The 26,016-nt window shown below is 54.5% G+C and overlaps 1 protein-coding gene across 2 annotated transcripts in view; it reads left to right on the top strand.

Moving 5' to 3' along the window:
* The first annotated feature begins 540 nt into the window (after window positions 1-540).
* The window catches only part of ANGPT4 (angiopoietin 4), a 46,035-nt gene continuing 20,559 nt past the window's right edge, over window positions 541-26,016 (top strand). For both annotated transcript variants that reach the window (XM_075011885.1, XM_075011884.1), the window contains exon 1: window positions 541-1,136. In XM_075011885.1, the coding sequence (XP_074867986.1) occupies window positions 822-1,136 (315 nt within the window). In that variant the 5' untranslated portion in view covers window positions 541-821. The remainder of the gene's footprint in view (window positions 1,137-26,016) is intronic.

The following is a 26,016-nucleotide window of genomic DNA, read 5'->3' as shown; positions in this document are numbered from 1 at the left end:
AGGAATGACCCAAGCGATTTCTCTAAGGGACCCTAAATCACTCCTAAAGTGCCCTCCCTGGAGCCTGTGCTCCTCTGGTCTCCAGGAAGAGCTTTGGCTGGGATGTGTTCCCTGGGGACTTCCTTCACCGTGGAGTCAGTTAAATACAGGGCCCAGCCGCCTCGCACATTATAAATAGAAACGGGCCGGGAATTATATTTGCATCAGCATCACTTCCTTGCACCCTGCAGGGTCCCAGCTGGTGCTACTCAAGGGAGGGTCTGGCTGGGAAATGGAGCTTTCTTCTTCCAGTTTTTTGCTGGGGGTCACTCCGCAAGGCCTTGGAGAAGCCGGCAGATAGCCAGGGTCCTGGCAGAGGGGAGTCGGGCTGGGGCGGAGAATGGGAGGCAGCTGGGAGAGGGACAGAGTCAGGCTGTGTGTGCGTGTGTGAACATTTATGATCACATGTGAAACTTGAGCTCCCGGCCGTGGGCTAGGAAAGCAAAAAGATACCAGGATTGTTTTTCAACACATTTTTTTCCCCTGCAAGAGGGCCAGGGCTCCAGTGGAGCCAGGAGACCGATAAAAGGGTGGGAGGGTTGGAGCTGCTTTGAGGGGAGAGAATGGAGGATGTGCCAAAACTACCCGCTTTCGACATCCTTTAAAGAGCCCATTCACTTGTTCTGTGCAAACAGCGGCTTGCAAACGGCAGCCAGAGTGCCATGTCCCCTCTGCATCTTCCGGCGAGCAGCAGGCGGGGCAGGCGCTGCCGTTAATATTGCTTCCAGCAGCCCCTTCCCCGGGGCAGCACGTGGCGCAGACGGGCCAGGCCTCGGAGTACCATGCCTGGCGAACAACTCCAGCTGGTGGCCTTGGTCTGCATGACAGTAGCTTTCTGCGTGGACGGCAGCCAGCGGAGGGCGCCCGACGGTGGGAGCAGGAGGAGATACCACCGAGTCCAGCAGGGGCAGTGCAGTTACACCTTTGTCCTGCCCGAGGCCGACCCGCCGCCCTGCCCGCCGACGAGGGCCACCTTCCGTGCCAACAGCCTGCAGGGGGACTCGCCCGCCGCCACGCTGCAGACCCACCCCTGGTCCACCCAGCGAGTGCAGCAGCTGGAGAGCACCCTGGAGAACAACACCCAGTGGCTGCTGAAGGTAGGAGGGTGCACTAGAAAGGGGGGGAAGTTCTGCCATTCCGCTGCAATGTCCCTCCCCTCACTGCCATCAGGCGCTCTGGTGCTCGGGGTGGGCATGCAGTGGGTGGAGGGGTGGTGGGCAAGAGCAGCTCCTACCGGCGTGGGGGGCCCGGGGGCTGGTTTCATTTTTAGTGGTCTGCCTGGCAAGCCCCTTACTGAGCGCCTGCCCCCGGAGGTCTATCCTGCCCCCGTGCGCCTCGTCCGCCTCCGCCGTAGCTCCTTGCAGAGCGGGTTGGAACCACCGGGCTGAATTCCGCGCTGGGGTATGTCCCTGTCATCCCACTGGCCAGGGTCCTCCCTCGTGCTGCTCCGCTAAGTGCAGTGGGGTCTCATGGGGCGAACGCCGACTGGAATCAGGCCCCCGTGGTCCCAGCCTTTAGGAGCTGCTGAATGTTTTGTCCTGCTGTTAATTGGCTCTGGACTCTCCCTTGATTTCAGTCACCCGGGTCCTGCCGAGCGCTGTGCTCAGCCTTGGCTCGCCTGTTGATTTCGGGCAGGATCTGGCCCTGCGCCTGTGGTTTATTGTAAGACACCCAGGGCCACTGGAGCAGATCAGGCACCAGGGCTGGGGCTGCCCCGGGGAGGCCTCCTTTCTTACGCGTAGGGTTTTGGGGAACATGTGGGCGCTGCGTGAAGTGGGGCTCGCTGTTTGCTTCCCGTGGGAACAGCCGCTGAAAGAGATGTGTGTGTAGCCCAGCAATGCTTGTGCCAAGCAAACAGTAGAGGTGGTGATCGACAGAGCCGTCCACTCAACAGGGACACCAAATGCCCACTAACCTTCCTAGCCAGGAGGCAGCCGTGCCCTGAAGAGGTCCCATGAATCACAGCCAAAGAGAGGGACTTGACAGTCTAGCCGGGGAATGACCATGACCCACCCAGAACCCAGGTTCTGCTCGAGTCAGGTGGATCTAGGCCGAGGTGGGCAGTCATTTTTGATGGGGTTGTCCAATAATTTGGAAAGTGGTGCAGGGCCGCACTGGTCCCTGACATTAAAGGAGGAGGTGCAGGGGCTGGCACGGAGGTTGGGTGCAGAAAGGAGTCATAAAGTGAGATATTTTGCAAAAGGGCAGGAGCAGCACACAAAGCCTCCCCCTCCCTCCTGGTGTCTGGAGCAGAGTGCTACAGGGAGCAGAAGCCGCTTCCAGCAGCAGCTGGCTGCTCCGTGCCCAAGGCGCTCTGTGGGCTGGATCCAGTGGCTTGGCAGGCTGGCGCTGGCCCACGGGCTGCATTTCACCCATTGCTGATCTAGACCCTGCAGAGGCTGGAATTCATTCTGGGTCTCCAGGCTCCCCCTTCCCCTGACACACGGGTTTGGAGTTGGCTCCAAATTGGACAGAACCAGCTTTTCCCACCACCCACCTATGCAGCTCAGTGGGGCGACAATTCTGGTTACATTTCCAGGGGATGAAATGTGCCGGTTCTCGGATTAGGGCTTCTCCTCTTCACCTGCCATCACTCAGTGTGGGAGTAGCCTGGCTATAGACCGTGCGTCTCCCTAGCCCTGCTGCTGTGCTCTCGAGCAGGCAGGGCACAGGAGAGACTGAGCATGGGTGTGTCCATGGAGCCCATGGGACCCGTAAAGGATGCTCTCCTCTGTGCCCTGAGCACCAGCTGGGAGGCACAAGTCTGAAGGCAGCAGTCCCACTCCTCACTGTGTGTCTCCGCATGCGGTACTCACACCTGCCATGTGCAGGGTCTGGCCCTGGGCGTCTCAGTCACATCAGAGGGGAGGCGGGTGCCACAGGAGCCCTCCGATCCTTCTGCCTGTTGAGAGCATCACAGGATCCCCAGGGGGTGCAGGGCGAGGATGAGGGCCAGCCGCTTGGATGCTTTAGAAGGGCCGGAAGCAAAGCTCCAGATCTCAGCTTCCCTGGGGAGGGTCAGAACTGCAGCCAAATGGCCCCAAATCTGTATCCTGGGCCAAACCCAAACCTGAGGCCTACAACAGCGGACCTCCGGGTGCTTGAGATCTGGCTCCAGAGGCAAGCTCTGTGGTTAGAGCATCTACTCCCCCCACCCACCCCCACGGGCAAAGTGGGGGCTGGCGGCTCTACTTAGGATCTGAGTCTCCAGCTCAGTGTGGGTGGCAGGATGGCTGGAATCCCAGAGCAAAAGCCAAGCCTGGAACAAGATCCTCCCTGGTGAGACAGGAGAGTTCCAAACTACACACATACAAGCACAATAGGTTTGCTGTTCCTCCCATTCAAGTCAATGTCCAAGCTTGTCTTCAGCTCCATGGGACCAGGATTAGCCCTGGTCTGCAACACAATCTGTCCAGAGGGACCTTGCTGCAGTTTTGGCTTTAATGCTCCGCTGGGAGGGTTCACCTTTGGAATCACATGTGAGAACACTGTCAAATCCGCACACCTTGTTACGGGGCAAAGCTGCTTGGGAACTGGGCAGGGGATCAAGAGGCTCACTAGTCTGATGCCCTTCCCAGGTCGTCAGACAGGGGCAGCTCTCTTGACTCCATCTGAACAGAGCTGTCAGAAGAATCTGCAAAGCAGTGAGTCCTCTGCTGTGAATCATTGCAGCCCTTCATATGGCTGAGAGAGGCTCCTGTGTGGCTCCAGGCTCCAGAACTGATCCTGGCCACTATGGGCTAGGGAACCAAACTGCAGCACCAGACGCTCCAGTTGCAACTTTGATATAAAGAACAAAATTACCAGATGCTAAGATAAACACAATATGTTAGGGAAGAGTCAATGTGGCTTTTGTAGCAATAAATCATGCCTCACTAATCTATTAGAATTCTTTAGGAAGTCAACAAGCCTGTGAACAAGGGTGACCTAATATATAAAGTGCACAAGGACTTTCAAAAAGCCTTTGACAAGATCCCTCACCAAAGACAGACGTGGGATAAGACAGAAAGTCCTCTAATGGATCCAGTAAATGGGTACAAGATAGGAAACAAAGCATAGGAATAAATACCACTTTTCACAATGAAGAGAATTGGAGTAGTGGATTCCTCCCAGGATCTCTTCTGGGACCTGTACTGTTCAGCTTAGTCATAAATTACCTGGTAAAAGGTGGGAAAATTTACAGATACAAAATTACTTAAGATAGTTAAGTCCAAAGCTGAGCACAAAGCATTACAAAGGGATCTCTCTAAACTGGATGACAAGGCAACAAAATGATAGATGAAATTCAGTGTTGATATAAGGAATCCATATTGGAAAACATAATCCCTATCATATAGTCAAAACAATGGAGTCTATATTACCTGTTAACCACTGAAGAATGAGATCTTGGAGCCCTCATGGATAGTTCACTGAAAATATCTACTAGGAGTGCAGCATGAGTCATAATATTAACTGAATGTTGGGAACCATTAGGACTGGGATAGATAATAAGACAGAAAATGTCATAAAGCCATTATCTAAGACCATATTATGTTCATGTAACCCACACACCTATGTACGGCTCACTGTCCCATGAAGTGGTACCTAGACTACTTCACAGAGAAAGAATAAGTGTCTTCTACAGCCTAAGCTGAGAGCCAGCTGGCCACCTCTAAGCTCTAGAGGTGACGGCACTAAGCTCCAGGGAGCCCAGGTTTGAGTCTGCCTGTGGGCAGCTACACTTGGACCTGGAATGGTGTGCATAGTTCTGGTCTTCTCATCTCAAAGGAGATATATTAGAATTGGAAAAGGTAGAGAGAAGTGGAACTAAACTGATGAGGAGAACAGAACAGCTTTCAGACCAAGGAAAACTGGAAGGACTGGGACTGCTCAGAGAAGAGACAAACAAGGGGGATGTGATAGAGGTCTGTAACAGCATAACTGGTGGGGAGAAAGTGGATAGGCTGGTGCTATTCACCCTGCACAGAACACAAGAGCCAGGGATGGTTCAATGAAATGAATAGGCAGCAGGTTTAAAACAAACATGAGGAAAAATTTCTTCACACAGTTTGCATATAACCTGTGGAACTCCTTGCCGGAGGATGTTGCGAAGGTTAAGGTTATAATGGGGCTGGAAAAAGAGCTAGGTAAGTTCATGGACAATAGGTCCATCACTGGCTGCTAGCCAAGATAGTCAGGGGAGCACCCTCATGCTCTGGGGTGTCCCTGGCCAACATCCCCCACAGGCCTCGGGGCAAGGTGTGAGGGGCACAGCTCTGCATATCTGGAAGGGCTGGAACTTCAGGCAGAGGGGGCGGGGCATGTTCAGCCCATGTTAACTGCTGCCGGAGGACAGCCCAGCCCCTTGCCTCCAGCCCTCTGTGCTTCATGGATCACCTGGCGTCCTGCTCTGGCTGTGAGTTAAAGGGCCTGGGCTCTGGCTGCCACAGAAGCCAGAGCAGTGGCTGGGAGCCCTGGGCACGAGGGCAACTGCCTACTCTCACCCCCACCCCGTCGGTGGGCCTGCGTGCAGTCTCTGACACCCAGCAGTGGGGACTGGATGCCAGGGGATGGATCGCCTAATAATTGCCCTGTTTTGTTCATTCCCTCTGGAGCCCTGGCATCTGGTGCTTGCAGAGACTGGTTGGATGGGCCATTGGTCTGCCCCAGTGTGGCTGCCCTTCTGCCACTGATGCGATTCAGCAAGCAGAGCCTCCCCTTATCCCCCTCGACTATGGCACACACGGGGATTAAATGACAGCCCCCACCCTATGCTAGGGATGGGCCTTCCCTTAGACACTGGCTGGGCCTGAGAAGCCCAACTCAGATGCAGCCACATCTGAGTGTCAAGCTTGTCTCCCGTCAGTGGTCAAGTCAAAATCTCCGCCCGGAAGGGCTTTGAAATCTGTGGGCCACTCAGGCTCCTGAGAGGCCCGAAAGTGGGAGGCTGGAAAGAGCAGCCCCCCAAAGGAAGAGCCTTTTCCTGTCAGAGGTTTCTCCCAAGCACCATCTGACCCCACATCTGTCAGCCGGGCGAGCAGCTGCCTGCGTCAGGCCCGGAAATAGCTCTGTCCCTTCTTGGCTGGGGTGGTGGGGCCAAGGTCCCAAAACAGCTGTAAATACTGAGCTGCAGCAAGGGAACAGTGAACTAGGTGGGGGATTTGTCTGGTGAGAAAAGTGAGAGGGGACTGAGGCGATCTCTGTGTCTCTGCACTCCCCGGGAGCCTTCCTCCAGCCCCGTCTGGAATGACTGCCAGAATGCCCAAACGTACCTGTATATCCTCTGCATTTGCCTTTGCCAGGCTGCACCATCCGAGGGCAATTTCTGCTTCCAGCAAAACCCCCAGAGCTTTGATCTTCTAACACTTTTTCCATTCACCAGATTCACTTGTTTCCCTCCCCTCTCTGGAAAGGAGAGCCATCCTCCCCACCCTCTGCCTCCAACCCCCCCATTCAAGTGAGCCAACTTAACAGCAAACACGAGAGGTTGGAAAGTTAATAATAATTTTTAGGTTGGAAAAAAAAAAACCCCACGATTTTCCTCTGAAAGCCTCGAGCCCCGTGTGATCTGCTGTTCCTGTGAGCTGCTGAAGCGGGGGGCTTCCTTTCATGAGGAGGCCATTTCTTTTCTTTTTTCAGTGGCGCACATTCCCCCCACTGTCAGCCAGCCCAAACAAAACTGCGGGATAGACCCTAAAAACCTGGGACAGAGGAACGACTTCCGAGTGTTAAACCAGGAGACAATAGGTACCCTCAGTGGAACAATCCCTTTGCTTAGCATTTGCTTGAGCTGTATGTTTGGACCTGGCCCTGCCATTTGCCAGCACTAGTGAGCACGTGGAGGTCGGAGTTTGATCCAGGCTTTGCCCTAGTTCGCTGCGGCTGCATATGGCACTGTTGGGTGGGAGTCCCTCCCTGGTGCAACTGATTCGGAATTCTGGAAACAGCCGATGAAGGCTTAGGGAACGGTGATCGTTCTGCACGATCAGGCGCTGTAGGGGAATGAAACCCTCACCCACCCCCACTGCATCGCAGTTTAGAACCAGGCCCAAAACATTAGCCTTGGTGGAGGATTCCTGGTGGAGAGGGTGGGGATGGAGGTGCTGAGCAGCAGGGAAGCCCCTGGCTACAAACCCCAATGCAGTAGCTGGTGGGGAGAGCGTGGGGGCTCTGGCACTTGCATATTAAGTGTGATGGGGGGCAGCAACCTGACAAGCTAAAGAGAAAGGCCCTCCCAAGATTTTAACCTCTGGATCAGCGGCTGCCCAGCCCCGTGGCAGGACAGAGCAGAGCTGGTGGTGAATGTGGTCTGTGCCTTGGTACCCCACAGGCAGCCAAGATATCCTGTGTCTTTGGGGCCGGGGAGGTTCTCCCATTACAAGGCTGCACAGGGCCTAGCGCAGCGAACCTGTATCCCAGCTGGGGTCTCTAGCTGCTAGGGCGGTGGTAAGAACAGGGAGGGGCAATGCTGCAGATCTCCCTGAACTCCTGGGTCACTTTGCACAAACAGCCCGGGGCTGGGCAAGAGCCATGGGGGACCACAGCATTCAGCCCCTGGTCTCCTTTCCCAAAGATCAGAGGGGCTGCCAAACGCCAAAGGCCAGTGCCCGTAACCTTGTCCCCCAGCACAGCAATTCTTGGAGAGGGACGGGGGTTTTTTGTTTGTTTGTTTCTCTCTCTCTCATTTAGCTGGAACCTGTTTTGGTTGGCTTTGAGGCCTGAATAAACAAACTGGGTAGACGGGGCACTGGGTTCATGGAATAATTGAAAACAAAGCACTGGCTGCCTCTGCCAGCTATCCAGAAAGTTCAAGCCGTGCTCTGAGGTCCCTTCACTGGAGCCCATCACTCAGGGGCTCTCGACAGCCTAGTTCTCAGGAGGGGGAACCTGGCATTCCTGATGGAACCCCTCACTGCAGATGGAGGGGGGCAATCTATGAGATCCTGTGCCTGGCGTGGGGGAAGGCCCGCGTTAGTTATTAAATATTTTTACGGTGTAGCGGAATAGTTGTGTTCTCTCAGACTATGTGCAGACTCCCTGCTGGCGCTCACAGTGCTCCCACCCCAGCTGGAGTGGCCGCGGTGCTGTTCAGTTGTACGTTGCATTTGGTTAGTAGACCCGCTGGGTATTTTGGATCCCTTGCAGTACCTTTGTGGGGTCGGGTAAAAAGCAAATAACCCAGCTTTTTTTAAAAGGCAAAATGAACTTCCAGAGCCCTTTGTGTTTAAGCACACGTAGCACCGACAGACCCGGGTTGTTGGAAGAAGGGAGTAAACCTGCAACCCCAGGGGCTGGGGCCAGGTGCTCTACCACACGAGTGGAAGACCAGCCAGTTCTGACCGACGGCTGCAGAGCTGAGACTCTGCTCTCCCTAGGGCATGGTCCCAGTGCCTCTGGGGTTACATGTTGCTTCCCAAAAGCTGTAGGCACGCTGCTGGAAGTACACAATGCACACACACCACCTAATCTGCACAGGCATCGTTACTGGGCCTGTGTGCACCTCTGGGGCGTGCAAATTCCTGACGGCATGCACAAGTACAACTGTGGCACACAGGGCTCAAGGTTGAGATTTCCAAAACAGACTAGGCATTTTTAGCCCTACAGCTCCCATTGAAATTAACGGGCTGGCTGTGACTAACCCCTCCAGTCAGCCTGGCAGGTCTCAGCCCAGGCAGGGAAGTGCGTGCCTTGGGTTATGAGCGAGACTTGCAAAAATAAGCGCCTAAAGTGGGGCTCCTCCAGCCATCCTGAGGCATAATTTTCACAAGTACTGAGCCTTGCCAAACGATTCCTCCCCCGCCCAGAGGATAATGAAGAGGAAGATAACGATGAGTCTCTGTGGAGTGGTTCTGGGGATGTTTCCAAAAAGCGTGCCGAAAAAATTCTGGAAACGGGGAAATCATCTGTCCAAATGGCATCTGAATTTGAGCGTGAGGCTGAAGCCTTTGTCAGCATTGGTGAGAAGTGGTGTTCCAGAGGCACTAAGCAGATGGGTGTGGCAGCTGCTGGTGGGAAGTCATAAGAATGACTACCTAGAGGAAACGTGGAAGCCATCTTATATAGAATCCCTTTCACACCCCTTACGTCTGCACGCACACAAGAGCCTGTCCTTTGCTTGACCTGTTTGGGAACGGCTGGGAGGATGAGCTCTATGGAATGCGTTAATGAACCGTTTGGAGTTGGGGATCCAGCTCCCTTGTACCTGGTTTTCCAGGCTGATAACGGTTTCTCTTTGGAAAGGGATTTACGATTCTCTAACTAATTGCCTCGGACATTGGGCTTGTTTGTGGAAGGGTATAAAATACCAGAGTTAGCTGCATCAAGCAGCCTTGCTGGATCTGATTTTACCAGTCTGGCTCATCTGTTGCCTTACTGAATTCAATGAAGCTGAATGTTAGCCGCCTAAACCCAGAGAAGGCTTGGGCTTCAAGAGAAACATACTGAATTCTCATCCCAACGGCGTCTCTGCAGTACAGTGCAACCACACAGGACATCAGTCATATGTTCCCAGCCCATGATTATTTTAAGGATACGGGGAGAGATGGCCAAGACTTCTTACACAAAATATGCAAGGCCTATTCTGCCTGTGATGAAGAGACTGGCTACTGCCAAGGCCAATCATTTCTTGCCGCTGTGCTGTTTCTGCATGTGCCTGAAGAGCAGGCTTTAGTGTTCTGGTCACAATCACGTTTGACTTTGGACTCAGGGAGCTTTTCAAACAGAACTTTGAAGATTTGCATGGTAAATCAGTCGGAATGCCTTGTGCAGGAGTACATTCCTGACCTCTACAACCACTTTCTGGACATCAGCCTTGTAGAGCAAAAAAATAAAATAAAATAAATTGAAAAAAAAAAGAAAAAAAGGAGGGTTGGCTCAGTGGTTTGAGCATTGGGCTGCTAAACACAGGGTAGTAAGTTGAGCCCTTGAGGAGGCCCGTCAAGGCTCTAGAGCAAATAGATTCAAACTTTAAAAAGAAACAGGGGATGGTGCTTGGTCCTGCCAAGAGGGCAGGGGACTGGACTCGGTGACCTCCTGAGGTCCCTTCCACTTCAGTGTGATATGTGTATCTTGAAGAGCTGCTGGGCGTTCAGCACTCAGTTAAATGAGGACTTGGCAGCCTAGCATTTCTGATAAATGTTCTTGGCCTTTTTACATAGACACCTAAGAGCCAGGCAGCCAGCTTTGGGGTGGAGATTGCCAGCCAGCACACAGCACCACAGCACAGAAAGAGGGGATTTGGGCAAAGGGCACAGGGGCACAGAGCTCCCCTGGGGGATCGTCAGGACATTAGTTTTCAAGACAAAAGTCAACATAGGACTCATCTGTCTTGGAAGGCTAAAGGGCTGAGTCTTCTCTAGTTTAAGCCTAACCTGGATTTTGGTCCATCTGTGTTGGAAGACGAGTCCTGGGGAGCTAAGCAGACCCAGAAATGAGCTGGCAGATAAACAGAGATCTGATCAGGTGTCACCTGCCCATCATCTGTTGACTGCACTACAATTCGCGCAGTACCTATTTCATTCTGCCCAGTGCCCTCACAGGGCTCTAGTGCGCAGAGACAATTTCTGCCTGAACTGTCTGAAACTAGGCTGGAAATACACCTCAACTGGCAGAGACCCTTCATGCCGCCTCTGAAAGGTGTTGGATCCTGCAGCTGCTACTCATGGCAGGAGAAAGGCCTGGTTCCGGCCCCTGCAATAGGGGGAAGTAGGAAGAGAGAAGGCTACGTGAGAGGAAGAAGAGGAAAAAGGAAGATGAAAGAGTGGCTGAGATAAAGGCCCCTCACTCTCTTCCTCTGCTGGATTTACCTTCTCCTGGGTCCTCTCTTTTGAATCAAACTCCCCTCCTCCTTGGGCATGAGCCCAGGAGACAGACGCTGTCTGCTCACTAGGGCCTCAGCATCCTTCTTCTGAGGCTTCCAGCTACAGAATGCTCTTTGAACCACGCTGCCTTCTCCTGCTCGGTTAACGTTGCCAGGTCCCTGCCTGGCTCTGAGATCCCCAGGAATGTTGGCCACTGCCAGGAATAACCCGGCGCTGCTTTCCTGGGCGCTGGGTTTGTTATTCTTGCTTTATCAGCAGTTGGACCCTCCTTCTCCTCGGGCTATTTGCAGTGCATTTTAGTTTAAACAAAGAGGGGCCGTGGAACAGGAGGCTGAGTGATGACCGGCCCTCAGGGCACTGCAGAAAGAGGGAGACAAGCCTTCAGTACTGGGGTATGCAGGGTGCCCATCAGCCAGGGATGGGAGAGGCGCAGGAAGGAGACTGAGCCAGAACCAGCTCTCAGGACCCTACCTAGCTTCAGTGGCCAGCAGCAGGGTGCTAAGAGCCAGCCTCTCACCTGCCCATCATGGGGCCTGCACTGGACCCAGGCCGGAGGCTGGGCTCAGAAGCAAACGCCCAGCCAGTGAAGCTCGACTCTGGTACCTCCAGTCCAGCAAAGGGCCGACTCATCCCCTCCTGGGCTGGCCCAGTTGAAGCCACAATTTGCTTCTCTTCCTAATTCCTCCCCTTCTGGGAACAGCCCGCGGGAGCCGCTCCCAACCTTGTCACCGCTTGCTGGTGGCCAGACACTAGAGCAGATGGAGCCAATTAGCTGAGGTCCCTCCCCTCCCAGCTGGTGGCTGGACTTGCTGCCGGCATCTGCCGTATCCTATCGGGTGGGGATTCAAACTGGGCTCCTGGCAGCCTGTGGCCTACAGCCTGAGTGGAAGAAGCAGCAGGAGATACGCACATCTGGCATCTTCCCAGAGGGGACTTGGCCAAAGAATCTATTTCCAGCTGTTTCTTAGAAGACTGAGAACAACAGCTCCCCTGTAACGGTGATCCAGGTGAAAAGACAGGCAGGAATCCCTGCAGCATGGCCCTGCCCCGCCCTGCCCTGTGGAGCACCCATGCTTGGTCCTATGCAGTGTCACCCTCTGTGCATTGCTGCAGCTCAGTGTTGCTGGGATATTCAGCAAGCCCGCCCGCCTCTGCCGTCTCTCAGGAGCCGGCAAGAAACAGATCCACGGAACCCACAAGGAAAGGAAGTGTGTGGGGCTGGGGGGGCTGTGACCTATTTTATTCATCCAGGGTCCAGGATTCCCAGCTCTGTGGATCAGCGCAGAGGGGGCTCTTCCCCCACCCCGCGTTTGCAGTGTGGCCAGGCCCAAGCTCATACTCAGGGGTTAGGCTACAGCACTGCATGCTCTTCTCTCTACCCCCAGGCCCTGCTAGCTCATTGTTAGGCCTTATGTACTGGGCTCCTGAGCAAGAATGTCCTCCCACGCCAGAGGAGGGGAAGTGTCCTGTGACCCTGGGGTCCAGTCACTAAGTTACCTACTGCTGCACATAATCGTAGAATCCTAGAATCCTAGGGCTGGGAGGGACCTCAGGAGGTCATTGAGTCCAGCCCCCTGCCCAGAGCTGGATCAACCCCAACTAAGTCATCCCAGCCAGGACCTTGTCAAGCCGGGACTTAAAAACCTCCAGAGATGGAGATTCCACTACCTCTCTAGGCAACACATTCCAGTGCTTCCCCACCCTCCTGGGGAAGTAGTTTTTCCTAATATCCAACCTACTCCTCTCCCTCTCTAACTTCAGACCATTGCTCCTTGTTCTGCCCTCTGTCACCACTGAGAACAGTTTATCTCCATCCTCTTTAGAGCTCCCCTTCAGGAGGTTGAAGGCTGCTATTAAATCATCCCTCAGTCTTCTCTTCTGCAAACTAAACAAACCCAAATCCCTCAGCCTCTCCTCATAGGTCTTGTGCTCCAGCCCCTCAATCATTTTTGTTGCCCTCCACTGAACCTGCTCCAGCACATCCAGATCCTTTTTATACTGAGGGGCCCAAAACTGGTCATAATATTCCAGATGTGGCCTCGCCAGAGCCAAACAGAGGGGAACAACCACTTCTCTAGAACTGCTCACAATGCTCCTCCTAATGCACCCCAATATGTCATTCGCCTTCTTGGCTACAAAGGCACACTGTTGACGCATATGACCAAGAGCATTTCAGGGCAGGACATGGAAGGAGAAGCATTGCAGAGACACCAGACAAGACATCTCAGTCTAGGTTGCTGCTTCAACATCAGCGAAAGATGAAGCCCTGCCAGTTGTCCACTCAGGGCCAGGCTGGAGAATGGGCCCAGGGCTGCCAAGCGAGGGAACTCACGCCTGACCCACCTGTGCAGTTTTTTGTGCATATTCCAGTCTCTGACCCTGCAGCTCTGCTAGATCCTGATGGAGAACTTCATTGTCCTGCAGCCTCTCCTGGCCCTCCCTGCTTATGGTTTGGTTTTGTTTTTTCACCTTCTTGGCTGGTCAGCTGCAATTCTCTCTGAGGTTCTGAATCTTGGCAGAGCTTGTGCCTGGATTCCAAAATTTGTCTTGATTGCAGCCCGGCCCTCAGCCCCAAGGGCAGATTCTGGTGTCATGTGTGCCCATGGACTTCAGGAGAAGTTCCTCCTGGTTTACACAAAGGAGGGCTAGTGGAACCGAGAGCTCACGTTCAGCAACCACAGTGCCAATCCGGGCTCTAAAAGGAGTCAACAACAACTTCTAGGGAAGCCCACCAACCGACAACTCTGAGTCACACCTTCTCCTGGTGGGATGGGATTGTGCCTTTCAGCGGCATGCGCCCCGCTCCCCGCTTCACTCTTGGGTGCTACAGACACAGCTGCTGAAACAGTCAGCTAAGGGGCAACCTGGAAAATTAACTCCAAACCAGCTAGGCCCCTGCTCCCTCCTCTGTCCTGTTTCCTGGAGAAGAAAGCTGTCACCTGGTTGCCTAGGTTACAAGTGGCATGAAAGGCCATTGCGTACGTGTGAGACGTCATCACACCAAATCTCCCCTCACCAGCTCTGCACTGATGCCGGGCCTAGGGAAACCGAGGCACCCGCCTGTTACTGCGGGACAGTAGGAAACACCTGCAACCTAACCAGGGGCATCAAATCCTCACACACCCCACTGCGTCACAGCCCTCCCTCCCTTCTCTGTGGTGCGTGCCTTGTGCCATAACCCCACAGCCTTGTCAGACTCAGACCTGCCTTCCGATGGGCTGTGAACATCGGGCTCCGCCCTTTGACTTTTCTCACTCATTGCATCAGCAGCAACTGAGCCACCGGAATTCCCTGGCCTGTCGCTTCCCTTTCCATTCGAGGCTGTTTGCAGCATCAGTTGTTTCCTTCTGCACGGGTCAGTTCCTTTGCTTCTTGTGCTCCTCTTTCACAGGCTGAGTAACGGTCTAGAATGAGCCTGAGCTCCAAAGTGCATCACCCCGGGCTCATGACGTCAAAATTACTCTGACCATCACCAGCTGGGATGGCCTCACTTGGGGCGGACTGATGGGACCAGGGACCTCGGACACCCTCATGCACCTGAGTCTCTGCCCGACTTGCCGCTTCCCCTTTTTCTTATTTCCTCCTTTCTCCAGGGCTGCTGGTGCCTGGGTCTCTGAGCCTGCCCTTGCCCCGTCTCCTGCGGAAGGAAAGCAGTTGGCCGTGCCAACACACAATCCAGCTGCGGTGTGTGACGGGAGGGAAGGGAGCCCATTGCAGGACAAGGGAATTTTCTGTGACAGATTCTCTTACAGGGAATCCATGGGGAGTGAAGGAAATATTCCAGGGGGACACCGCAGAGCTGCCACTGCTCATTTTGGGGCAGCTCACTGAGAACAGGCAGAGACGTCTCCGCTCACCCACCTCAGCCACCCTCAGGGTCACAGACGCTGCGTGTGAGCTCACCACAGCCTAACCAAAGTCAGGCTGGAGCCGGTGCTGGGTTTTCCATGACGCCAGTGGCTCAGTGGAGCCGGTCCCATGCTCAGAAGTGGTCCCAGCCTCCTCCACGGGCACTGTGCCTAGACTCTGCTGGCTTCCCCTGCTGCTCTCAGGGGCAGGATTAGTTACCACCAAGAGAGGGTGAGGAACCCGGTCAGACAGCCCTTGTTCCACCCCGGTCCCAGGGCCCGTGGGGGATATCAGTTAACAGCTCCTTCTCGGAGCCATGCGTACCTGGCATGGTTCACCCCTCTCCCCGACACCTGCCCCTTTTGCAGCGTGAGGGAAACCCTGGCACATGCCCACCTCGAAGTCCAGCTTCTCCAGAACTGCCCCCTGAGTTCTGGGCCGCGCTTCTCCCCAAGCCTGTTCGTCCTCACACGTCCCATCCAGGGCCCCACGAAGTCCTGAGAGCTCCCCATCAACCTCCTCCTGGCCCTCGCCAAAGAGGCTATTCACAAGCCCAGGAGGAGGATGCTGGACAGGGCTGCTCTGATACTGTGGGGCTTACTTCCACTCCGCCCTCGCGTCTCGCATCCAGGCAGACGGCTTTGAGGAGCAGTGGGTGCTGTCCGGGGTTCTCAGCTCGGGGTCCCGGCCAGTTCCCTGCAGCCTGCACCTCCTGCCCCTGCTGTTGTCATTGGTCCCACACATCCTGCTGAGCTCCCAGTCCAGTACCCCTCCCACTAGGCAGGGGGAGAAGCCACTGGCAGGCCAAGAACTGCTCTCTGCCCCATAGCCACACCCCCACTCCTCTCTGCCCCTGGCTGCACGGCCCTGCTTCCCCCTCTCCCTGGGGCCAGATTCCCACCACCTGGGGGCCCCTCCAGTCTCCCCAGAGCAGAGCTGCCTGGGACTGGGTAGAAGCTGGTCAGTCTCAGACAGCTGTTGGGGGGCAGGGACAGTGCAGGGGCTTGGCCAGGCCCCTCCAGGCAAGTGGGTTTTGAGGAAGCTGACCAGGGCAGGCACTGGCCTGGCTGACTGCACCACTCCTGAGGGGCTGGAGCGATTCCCCGCCCCAGGTCCAGCCCTGGCTGCACAGGCAGCTTAGCCTTGCAGCCACTGTCACCTCCCCGCAGGCTGGTGAGTGCGGCCGGGAGGCAGAGTGCAGGGAAGTGGGTCCCTGGGCGAATGTGGGGCTGTGAGGTGGCAGGAGGGATGTGCCTATGGGATGCTAGGAAGTGGGGTTCTGGGAGGCACGGTGGGGCTGTGGACAGCAGGCACTGGTGGGGGGGTGCACAGGGCACGGTGGTTTTTTGCGGGGGCCGGAGGGGTGCTGGGTCTAATGTCGTTTTTTGTGTGTAGAGTTGGGATCGTATTTTTCCGTGCATGTTTCTTTGCATTATGAGCACTGAGTTCTACCTGCCCTCGTGGTGCCCCGTCACCCAGTTCTGTGAGCTCCCCTGGAACTCCGAGCAGCCAGCTTTGCACGGCGCTATTTTGAGTAATTTTGTACCATCTGCAAATTTTGCCACCTCACGGTTTGCCCCTTTCTCAAGATCATTTATGAACGAGTTGAACAACATTGGACCCGGTTCCTACCCCTGGAGCAGGCTATTTATTTCTACCTTTTTTTCCAAGCTTCTAAGTGGAGTTCCCAACAATGGTTTCAGGCTCATATGAGGAGCCTTCATTTATTTGAATGACAAGCCCTTCGTTATCTTACTCCCCCTGCCACCCTCTGCTTACTAACAAACTCCCTGCCCCCAAAGGCACAGCTGGGAGCAGCACCAGCCCTGTTGCCGTAAAGCCTGTGCCCTAGCCCCAGACAGCTCTTCCACAGACCTCGAGTTGGAGATTCAGAGATTCAAACTTGGCGGGCAGGGGCTATCCTGCTCCCTAACCCCCCCCAAATAGCACCCTGACACGCTGGCAGCACGGGGCCAGGCAGGCCACTGGGCAGCTGACAACGGCTGGTTTGTAAATAGTGCCGTCACACTGGGCTGGGTAGCATGGAATTTCCCCTACCATGCCAGGTCTATTGTCTCCAGCTGGCCCCTCACTCTCAGGCTATCCCAGTCAAAGGGGATGTACACTGGCTAAGTCCAGCCATCTGGGCAGAGATGCAGAGGCTCATTACCAGCTGCTGTTGCAATGGGACTTTTCTTCTAGCAGCAAGCGACCCCAGACTGCTTCTTCTCTGAGGCTGGAGAGTCATGGAAATATAGGCAGGCTGTTCTGGACAATCATAGAATCATAGAACACTTGGACCAGAAGGGACCTCGAGAGGCCATCGAGTCCAGCCCCCTGCCCTCCTGGCAGGACCAAGTACTGTCTGGACCATCCTTGACAGACATGTATCTAACCTGTTCTTAAATATCTCCAGCGATGGAGATTCCACAACCTCCCTTGGTAATTTATTCCACGGTTTGACCACCCCGACAGTTAGGAACTTTTTCCTAATGTCTAATCTCAACCTCCCTTGCTGCAGTTTAAGCCCATTGCTCCTTGTCCTATCCTCAGAGGCCAAGAAGAACAAGTTTTCTCCCTCCTCCTTTATAACACCCTTTTAGATATCCGAAAATGCTCTCATGTCCCCCCTCAATCTTCTCCTTTCCAAACTAAACAAGCCCAATTCTTTCAGCCTCTCTTCATAGGTCACGTTCTCTAGACCTTTGATCATTCTTGCTGCTCATCTTGCCTCTTCCAGACCAGCTGAACTGGTCCAGTTCTGGCCAATCTAGTGCCATTTGCTGAATCGCACCTTCCTCCACAATTAGCTCCTCTGAAATCAATTCCCATGCCACTGCCTTGCTTCTTTAGAGTTAAGCAAGTCCCATCAGCGATCAGCAGCCTCAGGGGCTCAGGATTGTCGGAACCAACATGGGCTTCTGGGCTCAAGCAGTTTTGCTAACCACATTTGCATATCTAGAACTGGGGGGTGTGAATTGAACCATAGCAGTGCTGTGGTTGGCTGCAGTGGGGCCCATGACCTTCAATCAGCATGTACCTCACTTCATGGGCGCTTGCTCTAAGTGTGCGTCATTTTAATAGTACGACGGGCTGAACTGAAATCCGGTGCTCTCACCCAGAGAATGCTGGGGCTGGACCCGCAGCCTGGCTGGGAAGAGAGCTGAAGCCTCCGCAGACCCCATGGCAGCAGTGACAGTGGAGCACCTGCCTGCTGGATCCCTGAAACGGCCCTGGAAGCACTAGGCTAGGGGCCAGAACCCCTGGCAGTCTGGGGAGCCCAGAGGCCCAGGGGAGCCAGATCTTGGAGCTGCCTGGGGCAGAAGCCCTAGACTTCCCCTGGTCTGGCAGCTGCTTTATTCAGGACTTGTCAGGTCCCATCCAGGCTGCACCAGGGAGGTGCATCTTAGTAGGAAAAAAAGCTAGAGGGCTGGAAAGCAGCAGAATCAGGCAACCCTGCACACTGGCACCAGTGAACAACGTCTTGTGGGCCACACTTAGAACCCCGAGGGGCCACGTGTCCCCCTCAGGCCACAGGCTGCCCACCCTGAGTGGCGTGGTTGGCAGACAGCATTAGGGGAAGAGATGAGCGTCTTGCCACCTTATCAACTGCAACAGTGGTGAGAATTTCTCCTCTGCGTAGCTCAGCCCAGGCGGCGTGTGATGCTCAGGCAAAGCACAGTGCATCTTTCGGGCTGCAGAGTCCAGTGTCTCCTGGGAGGTTCTGCTAAAGAGGTTCTGCACTTGTGCACTCACTGTAGCATCTCTTCAGCCACCTGTACTTCTGCAAACGGAGCTGAAATTCTGAGGCTGCTGAGCCTGTGCCGGGCTGGTGCCTTGGAGATGCTCACGGGCAGACGGTCCCTCTCTTACAGGAGGTGGTGAGCCACCGGTGTCCTTCCCCGGGCTCCCACTTCATTCCTCTGCTTGTCTTTCAGCTTCCAAGCTTGACTTCCATAGTCACTTGGCTACTCTGCGACTCCTGGAGAGGACAGCGCCATGCCTGTGCCAGGGCTTGTAAGGACAGAGTTAGCATTACTGACAGAGGAGGCAGAGTGCTCTGAACTGCCCAGAGGCACTTCCTTAAGGCTGTCTCACCAGCAGAGCTCAGGTACCTTCAGGACCTGGCTGGTACCGAACCAGAGAATTCACTGAACCCAGGGAGGTCAGTATCATCTAGCAGCGTTAGCAACACTTCCACGGCTTACTAAGCTTGCAGAAGACATTCAGAGGGAAATTGCAGCTTAATAACAGCACAGAACCCGGAGAACCACGATGGGTGGCTGGAAACAAACATTCTGGGACCACCGGTCATCCAGCTGGATCGCGGATGTTACTGAATGAGAGTGTGCCGGACTAGAGCGGTTCAGCCTGTACTGCTGCCTGCTTAGCACAAGGAGACGCATGTCCCCTGTGACGGCATCTGAGCGTGTTCTGCAGTTTGATGTTCAGACCAGGGTGGGGGTGGCGGGTGGACTACACCTGCTTCCGGTTCTCCAGCTCCTCCCCTGGGGCAGAGTTTCTCCCTCACTGAGCAAGTGTTTCCCCGATTCCTGAGACAGACATCAGCCAGCAGGTATTCTGCCTTCTCCCCCTAGATCTCACCAGGGATAGAGTGTCCCCGGCCCCGCATTGTGCAGTCGGCCCTAGTTTCTGCTCCGCTGGCTTTTTCCACATCGATTTCTGATGCTGCAGCTGACAGAGGTGTTTGTTTAAAAAACAACCCCAAAAAATCCCTTACAGTGGGAAGAAGGGAGATGAACCGTGTGGTTGTCAGAAATCATCCAGCTTCACTCGGGGCTGTCTAGACACAGCTCTCCAGCTTCTCTTTGCTTCCCGGCTACAGGATGCTTCCACCCCCTTAGCACAGCACAGCTGGGGAAGCCTTTCCACCACCAGTGGTCCGAGATGGCGTCCCAGGCCCAAGTTAACATTGTTGTGGGATGTCAATAAGCCTTTGCAAAAAAAAAATAATTAAAAAAACAAACAAACAAGCCAAGGGGCTTTGCTCATGTCCCCGAATTTCTCCTGCCCTGGGATTCCAGCTCTCCCACAAGGACCCTCTGCAGAGGGATGATGTTTCAGCTGAAAAACAGAGTTGGTGCAGCTACCAGCCACAGTTCATCATGTAAAACAAGTGCAAAGTGGCTCAAAACGAGTTCCCAAGTGCCCCGTTCTCCAGGCCACTCCAAGAAGCCCAGTGCCCATTACCAGCCTCATTTATTGCTTTGGGGTCATCCTGCCCCAGTGGAGCTGAGTTCAAATGCTAGCATGAGCTCGTCTCACTTTTCCAGCCAGATAGACAGAGACAGGAGATGGGCAAAGAACACAGCCAGGATCACACGGTGAATTGGTGCAGACGGGAAGGACAGGTGCAGACAGGAAGACCGTATGGCAGCTGCTCCCGCCTGCAACCCAGCTGCCGGAGCTCCTACCCAGAGCCTGGGGGAAGCCGCAGCTGCCGGTGCTCCTGCCCAGGGCCACAGAAAAGCTGTAGATGCCGCCACTCCTGTCCAGAGCCCTGGGGGAAGAGGCCACTTACGGGTACTTGAAATCGTGAACCTTAGGTTCACGAATTTTGAGACCCTACTGTATGACAGATAGGAATCTGTGGGGTTTATTCCAGTTCTCTCTCTCTCTCTCTCTCTCTCTCTCACACACACACACAGGTCTGGAAACACCTGGCCACATTCTCCCCAACACAAGGCTCCTGAATTTCTCCCGCCCTGGGAGGCAGCTAGGGGGACTGGTTCCCTATTACAATCCTAGTCAGTTTCAGTTTTCAGGCCTGATTTTCAAAGCCTTGCAGGGATGGGGCTCGGGTTAGCTAAAGGGCCAGTCCAGAGCCTTGACTGCCCTCAACAACTCTGCAGAACCAAGTGGCGATTCCTGCACCAGTGCCCCTAGCCAGCTCGTGCCCCAGGCTAGCCTCTTAGCAGGAGTTTGCAAATCAGGTTCTTTCCTTTGTCTGTTTCACGAGCTCTGAATCTGTCCTCGCCAGGGCAGAATCTCCCAGTCTGTGACCACAGGCGGGTCGAACACATTTCAGGTCTCTCCATTTCTTTGGCTTGTAGCTTTGTGTTTGATGTCTAATTTTTTTATAACCAAGCCTCTGCTTGAAACGTGCACACCAGAATGGAAACCTCAATTCAAATCCTCCTGAAAATAGAAAGCTTTTGGGAGAGGCACCTTCCCAATGGATTAAGAAGGAAGAAGCAACATCTGAGCTTTATTTGTAGCACAAACACCACGCTTCATCCCAGCTTTAAAAAGATCACCACAACGGAGCTGTGGTACAGGCCTCTGATAGGCATTTGTTGCTGGATCGTGTACAGCTGCTTGGTATAAATGAGCTCTTTTATAAGGAGGGTAAGAGATCGGTGACAAGCAGCCAGTAGGTCAAATATTCAGCATGTGAATTTTCCACTCTCCCTTCCTCAGCCCACTGCCAGTGAGAAATTCATGTGGAGATGTGTATACGTCATCCCTTCACATGATGGCACACAAACACATAGGTGTGCTCAAGTGCCAATGGATTATATACACTAGGGTCCCAACATTTGCAAGAGTTCCTTGTTGAGAACCCTCACGAATGTTGAATGTCACGAATACCATATGACAGCTGCTCTCGCCTGCAGCCTGGCTTCTGGGGCTTCTACCCAGGGCCCCAGAAAAGCTGCAGATGCTGGCACTCCTGTCCAGAGCCCTGGGGGAAGCAGCCACTCACAGATACGTGAAATCGCGAACCTTAGGTTCACGAATTTTGAGACCCTACTGTATGACAGATAGGAATCAACAGCGTGCCCTTGCAGCCAAGAAGGCTAAGAACATATTGGTATGCATTAGGAGATGCATTTCCAGCAGATTTAGAGAAGTTATTATTCCCCTTTTCTCGGCACTGGTAAGACGTCTGGAGTACTGCCTCCAGTTCTGGGCCCCCAAGTACAGAAGGGATGTGGATGCATTGGAGTGGGTCCAGCAAAGGGCAATGAAAATGATTAGGGGGCTGGAGCACAGGATGTATGAGGAGAGGCTGAGGGATTTGGTCTTATTTAGCTTGCAGAAGAGAAGACTGAGGGGTGATTTAATAGCAGCCTGCAACTTCCTGAAGGGAGCTCTAAAGAGGATAGAGAGAGGCTGTTCTCAGTGGTGACAGATGGCAGAACAAGGAGCAATGGTCTGAAGTTACAGAGGGAGAGGAGTAGGCTGGATATTATGAGGGCGGTGAAGCACTGGAATGTGTTACTGAGAGAGGAGGTGGAACCTCCATCCCTAGAGGATTTTTAAATCCCAGCTTGACAAAGTCCTGGCTGGGATGACTTAGTGGGGGTTGATGCTGCTTGAAGCAGGGGGCTGGACTCGATGACCTCCTGAGGTCCCTTCCAGCCCTAGGAGTCTATGACTGAACTAGAGTGAAGTGAATGAGGCAGATTAGCCCTTTCTGCGTTGGGTTTATTCACCCTCGTCGTGGGACACCAATCCAATTACAAGTCACATCAGCAAGGGCTCCCATTGCCCCAGGGCAGAGTGGCTGCATTAGGAATTGGCTCAAATATAACCCCCCTCTGGTCAGTATCCCTGTGTCAATTTCCCTGGTGTAGACAAGCACTTGGTTCCTAGAAGGGTCTCCCAGGGCAAGTGGTGGAAGATGGTTTGAATGAGTGGTAGGACATATTTCACAGGGAACATCTCTGCATCATCCGGGGATGGAAGAGCTGACAAAGCAGCTCTGGGTTTGTGTTTCCAGATTAGGATGGGAGGTAATTGGCTGCTTGATTTGCATATGCAGATCACAAACTAATCTGTCTCTGTGGAGCAGCAGTGGTTCTCAAAGCGGCTTTGAATTATGTATTGAATGATCTTGACCATATCTCCTTCCGCAGCAGGTAAATGTTATTTCCCTCTTTCACCACAGTGACTAGGAGAGTTGCCCGGGGTCCTGCAGGGAATCTGTGGCAGAGCCAGGGCTACTGTTCAGCTCTGTTCTTACATGCTCAGCTCTGTGTCTTAGGCCAGCTGACTTTTGGGGGTGAGGATTCCAGGATCCAGGCGCCCAGAGTGAGTTTTTGTTCTGTTGGCCCAATCAGGACTTTTCCAGTCCCATCTTCCCTGTTCCTCCCATCCCCTGGCCCGTATCGAACTTCCCCACCTGCATGCTTGCACCTCACTGAGAAACAAAGCAAAATAACCCATGTGAAATCCTGGCCCTGTTGACTCAATGTGGGATTTGCCATTGACTTTAGTGAGGGCAGGATTTCACTGCAAGTGTTTAGTTTCTTCTCTCCAGGGATGTCAAGGGGTCGCTTTAGAGAACCCATGTATTTATTTTACACTAGCAAAGACCATCCAATGCCTGCGGCGGTCGAGTGACCTGATCTCGAGTGGCTAAAAACAGACATTTCCCAGCTGTTCCCAATTTCAGCTTGTTTGCTTTTCCCCCTGAAATGTACCAGTCACAAGTGAGGGAGAGCACAGTGTGTCCCCTCCTGGGGAGAGCCCCTGTTCTCCCCTGCACCAGAATCAGGCTGCAGCGGGCATGCTGCAAAAAAGCAAACCAGCCCGGGACCTGGCTCAGTCCAGCTCACAAACATGTCTGGATGAAATATCGGGGGTGCCGCTCTGCAGCCACGTCGCTGACAGAGCATGGAGCGCGGGGAGGCCCTGGGAGAAAACCTCCAACCTGAAGAGGTGCGGGGTGAATGGAGGGCCCGCTCGGAGCATGCACTCTGGGAGGAGAAGAGTGGGGCTGGCTGATTAAAGAGCAGGACAGGAGGCTTGGGGAGCTGGAATGGGCAGCGTCTCCCATTGACAGATTGCACCTGGTCTGTCTATATCCATTTGTCTGGCTTCTCGCCGGGGGCTTAACAGCCCCAAGCAAAAGGGGGCCCTGATCCCTGCCTGAGGACTCCGGGTGCTGCCCTAGTACAAAGAGCAACTCTACTATATTACTACTACAGAGTGTCTGTCTGTCAGTGCTACATTTGCTCAAGAACTCCTCTTAAACTACAAGAGCTACAACCACAACATATGGGCTATGTCTACACAAGAAGCCAACATCGAAATAGCTTATTTCAATGTAGCGACATCGAAATAGGCTATTTTGATGAGTAACGTCTACATGTCCTCCAGGGCTGGCAACGTCGATGTTCAACTTCGACGTTGCGCAGCACCACATCGAAATAGGCGCTGCGAGGGAACGTCTACACGCCAAAGTAGCACACATCGAAATAAGGGTGCCAGGCACAGCTGCAGACAGGGTCACAGGGCGGACTCAACAGCAAGCTGCTCCCTTAAAGGGCCCCTCTCAGACACAGTTGCACTAAACAACACAAGATACACAGAGCCTACAACTGGTTGCAGACCCTGTGCCTGCAGCATGGATCCCCAGCTGCCGCAGCAGCAGCCAGAAGCCCTGGGCTAAGGGCTGCTGCCCACGGTGACCATAGAGCCCCACAGGGGCTGGAGAGAGAGCATCTCTCAACCCCTCAGCTGATGGCCGCCATGGCGGACCCTGCTATTTCGAAGTTGCGGGACGCGCAACGACTACACGTTGAACGTCGAAGTAGGGCGCTATTCCCATCCCCTCATGGGGTTAGCGACTTCGACGTCTCGCCGCCTAACGTCGAAGTTAACTTTGAAATAGCGCCCAGCGCGTGTAGCCGTGAGGGGCGCTATTTCGAAGTTAGTGCCGCTACTTTGAAGTAGCCGGCACATGTAGACACGGCTTTGGTGTGCAGCCTCCTCTGCCCCGACTTAACCAAGGTCAGGGTTTGGTTGTGCCTGGGAAGTGGGAAGTGCCTGAAATCCCAGGGTTTCCCTGCACATGGGAAGGGAGGGGCACCGCCAGGAGGGGTGACATACACCAGACTCACCACTGGGGGCAGCGAGTGCAGGGAACAGCCATAGGGCAGAGTGACCATGGGGCGGAGGGAAGCAGCCACAGCAGCAAAACAGTGGCCACGTGGAGACAGTGGCTCTCCACTGAGGTAAGGGCCCCTCTGTCCACCGCTGCCACTGGGCCAGGGCTGTGGTTCTTACACAGCTGCAGCCCCCAGCTGCCAGGATCTCACAGCCCCGACCACCTCACTCCTGCAGGGCTGGGGCCTGGAAAGAAACCATGCCCCCCCCACCCCCATCAATAGCTATGGCTCTGCCCCCCCCCACTGGAGCTGGGGACAGGGGGGTCCCCCCTGGGGCGGGGCTCAGTGCCACAGCCCAGCCCCAACCCCATGACCCCACCAGAGCTGGGCCTAGCACTGCAGCCAGGCCCCAGCCCTCACCGCCTGCCCCCGCTCCCGAGCTGGGACTGGGGAGGCTCCCCCGGGCCTGGCCCCAGCAAGGCGGCCTGGCCCCAGCCTCCCTGTCCCCTCTCCAGGAGAGGATGCTTGGGCTGGGGCCAACCCCAGCTCCCATGGCCATCCTGGAGCTGGGGCAAAGGCCAGCCCCCTAAATCCCCCTGCCTCCTCCCCGCAGCCCAGGCAGCCCCCTCACACTCCCTGCCCCTAGCCCCCTTATAAACCACCTCCCACTCCTTCCACACCCCTGCCTCCACCCCCACCAGTCCCTTCCCTGAGCCCCACTACTGAAATAATGTAAGGCCACTACATTTTCCTATTTTTTTTAAATAACTTCAGCTCAGGGCCTGAGCAGCACCAGGTATGTCTGCCAGTAATTACTAATAGCAGTCGGGGGCCCTTTAATTTTTCCATCCATGTGCAGAATAAATTTTGTTATGTGCACCAAGACACAAGCAGATGTGCACCCCCAGTGGAAACAGGCTGCCAGCTGTGGGAGCTCTACTCATCAGCTGGTGGCATTCAAATCTCTCCCGGACAGCTGCCCCAGCACTCTGCTTACAGGGAACCTGGAGAATGATGGAGCTTGTTGCTTAGTGGTTGATTCTGCTGGTGACCCATGTCAGCTCTAAAGCTGCCTTATCTACTCCCCTCCGTAGGTAGTCCGTCGTGTCCGACAATGATGACTTGAGCTTGCACAGGCTTATCGGTTGTGGACGTGCTTGTGGCTGAGGAGTCCAAGCTTTGAACGGCCTGGGCGTTCACAGTGGGGGGCAAGGGACTTGTCCTGGCTCTGTTTGTGTGGCTGCTGCTGTTGCTTTCTTCCTCTCACGAGCATCAACGAGGCGTACGCGTCGCTGCTCTTCAAGTTGTCATTCGCGTGTCGTATGAGAGCGTGCCAGCCTGGTCGGTCTTTTGCATGCTGCTCTGGCTGCTCTGGTTTTAAACCAGCATGAACAAGGTTGACCCCTCCACATCTGCTGTACCTGCAGAGGTGGGATTTTCAAAGGAGCCCCAGGGAGTAGTTCTTAGGC

This window comes from Carettochelys insculpta, chromosome 17, assembly GCF_033958435.1.
Source record: "Carettochelys insculpta isolate YL-2023 chromosome 17, ASM3395843v1, whole genome shotgun sequence".
Taxonomy (NCBI): domain Eukaryota; kingdom Metazoa; phylum Chordata; order Testudines; family Carettochelyidae; genus Carettochelys; species Carettochelys insculpta.
The sequence above is the reverse complement of the archived record's forward strand: the minus strand, read 5'-3'. Positions and strand labels throughout refer to the sequence as shown.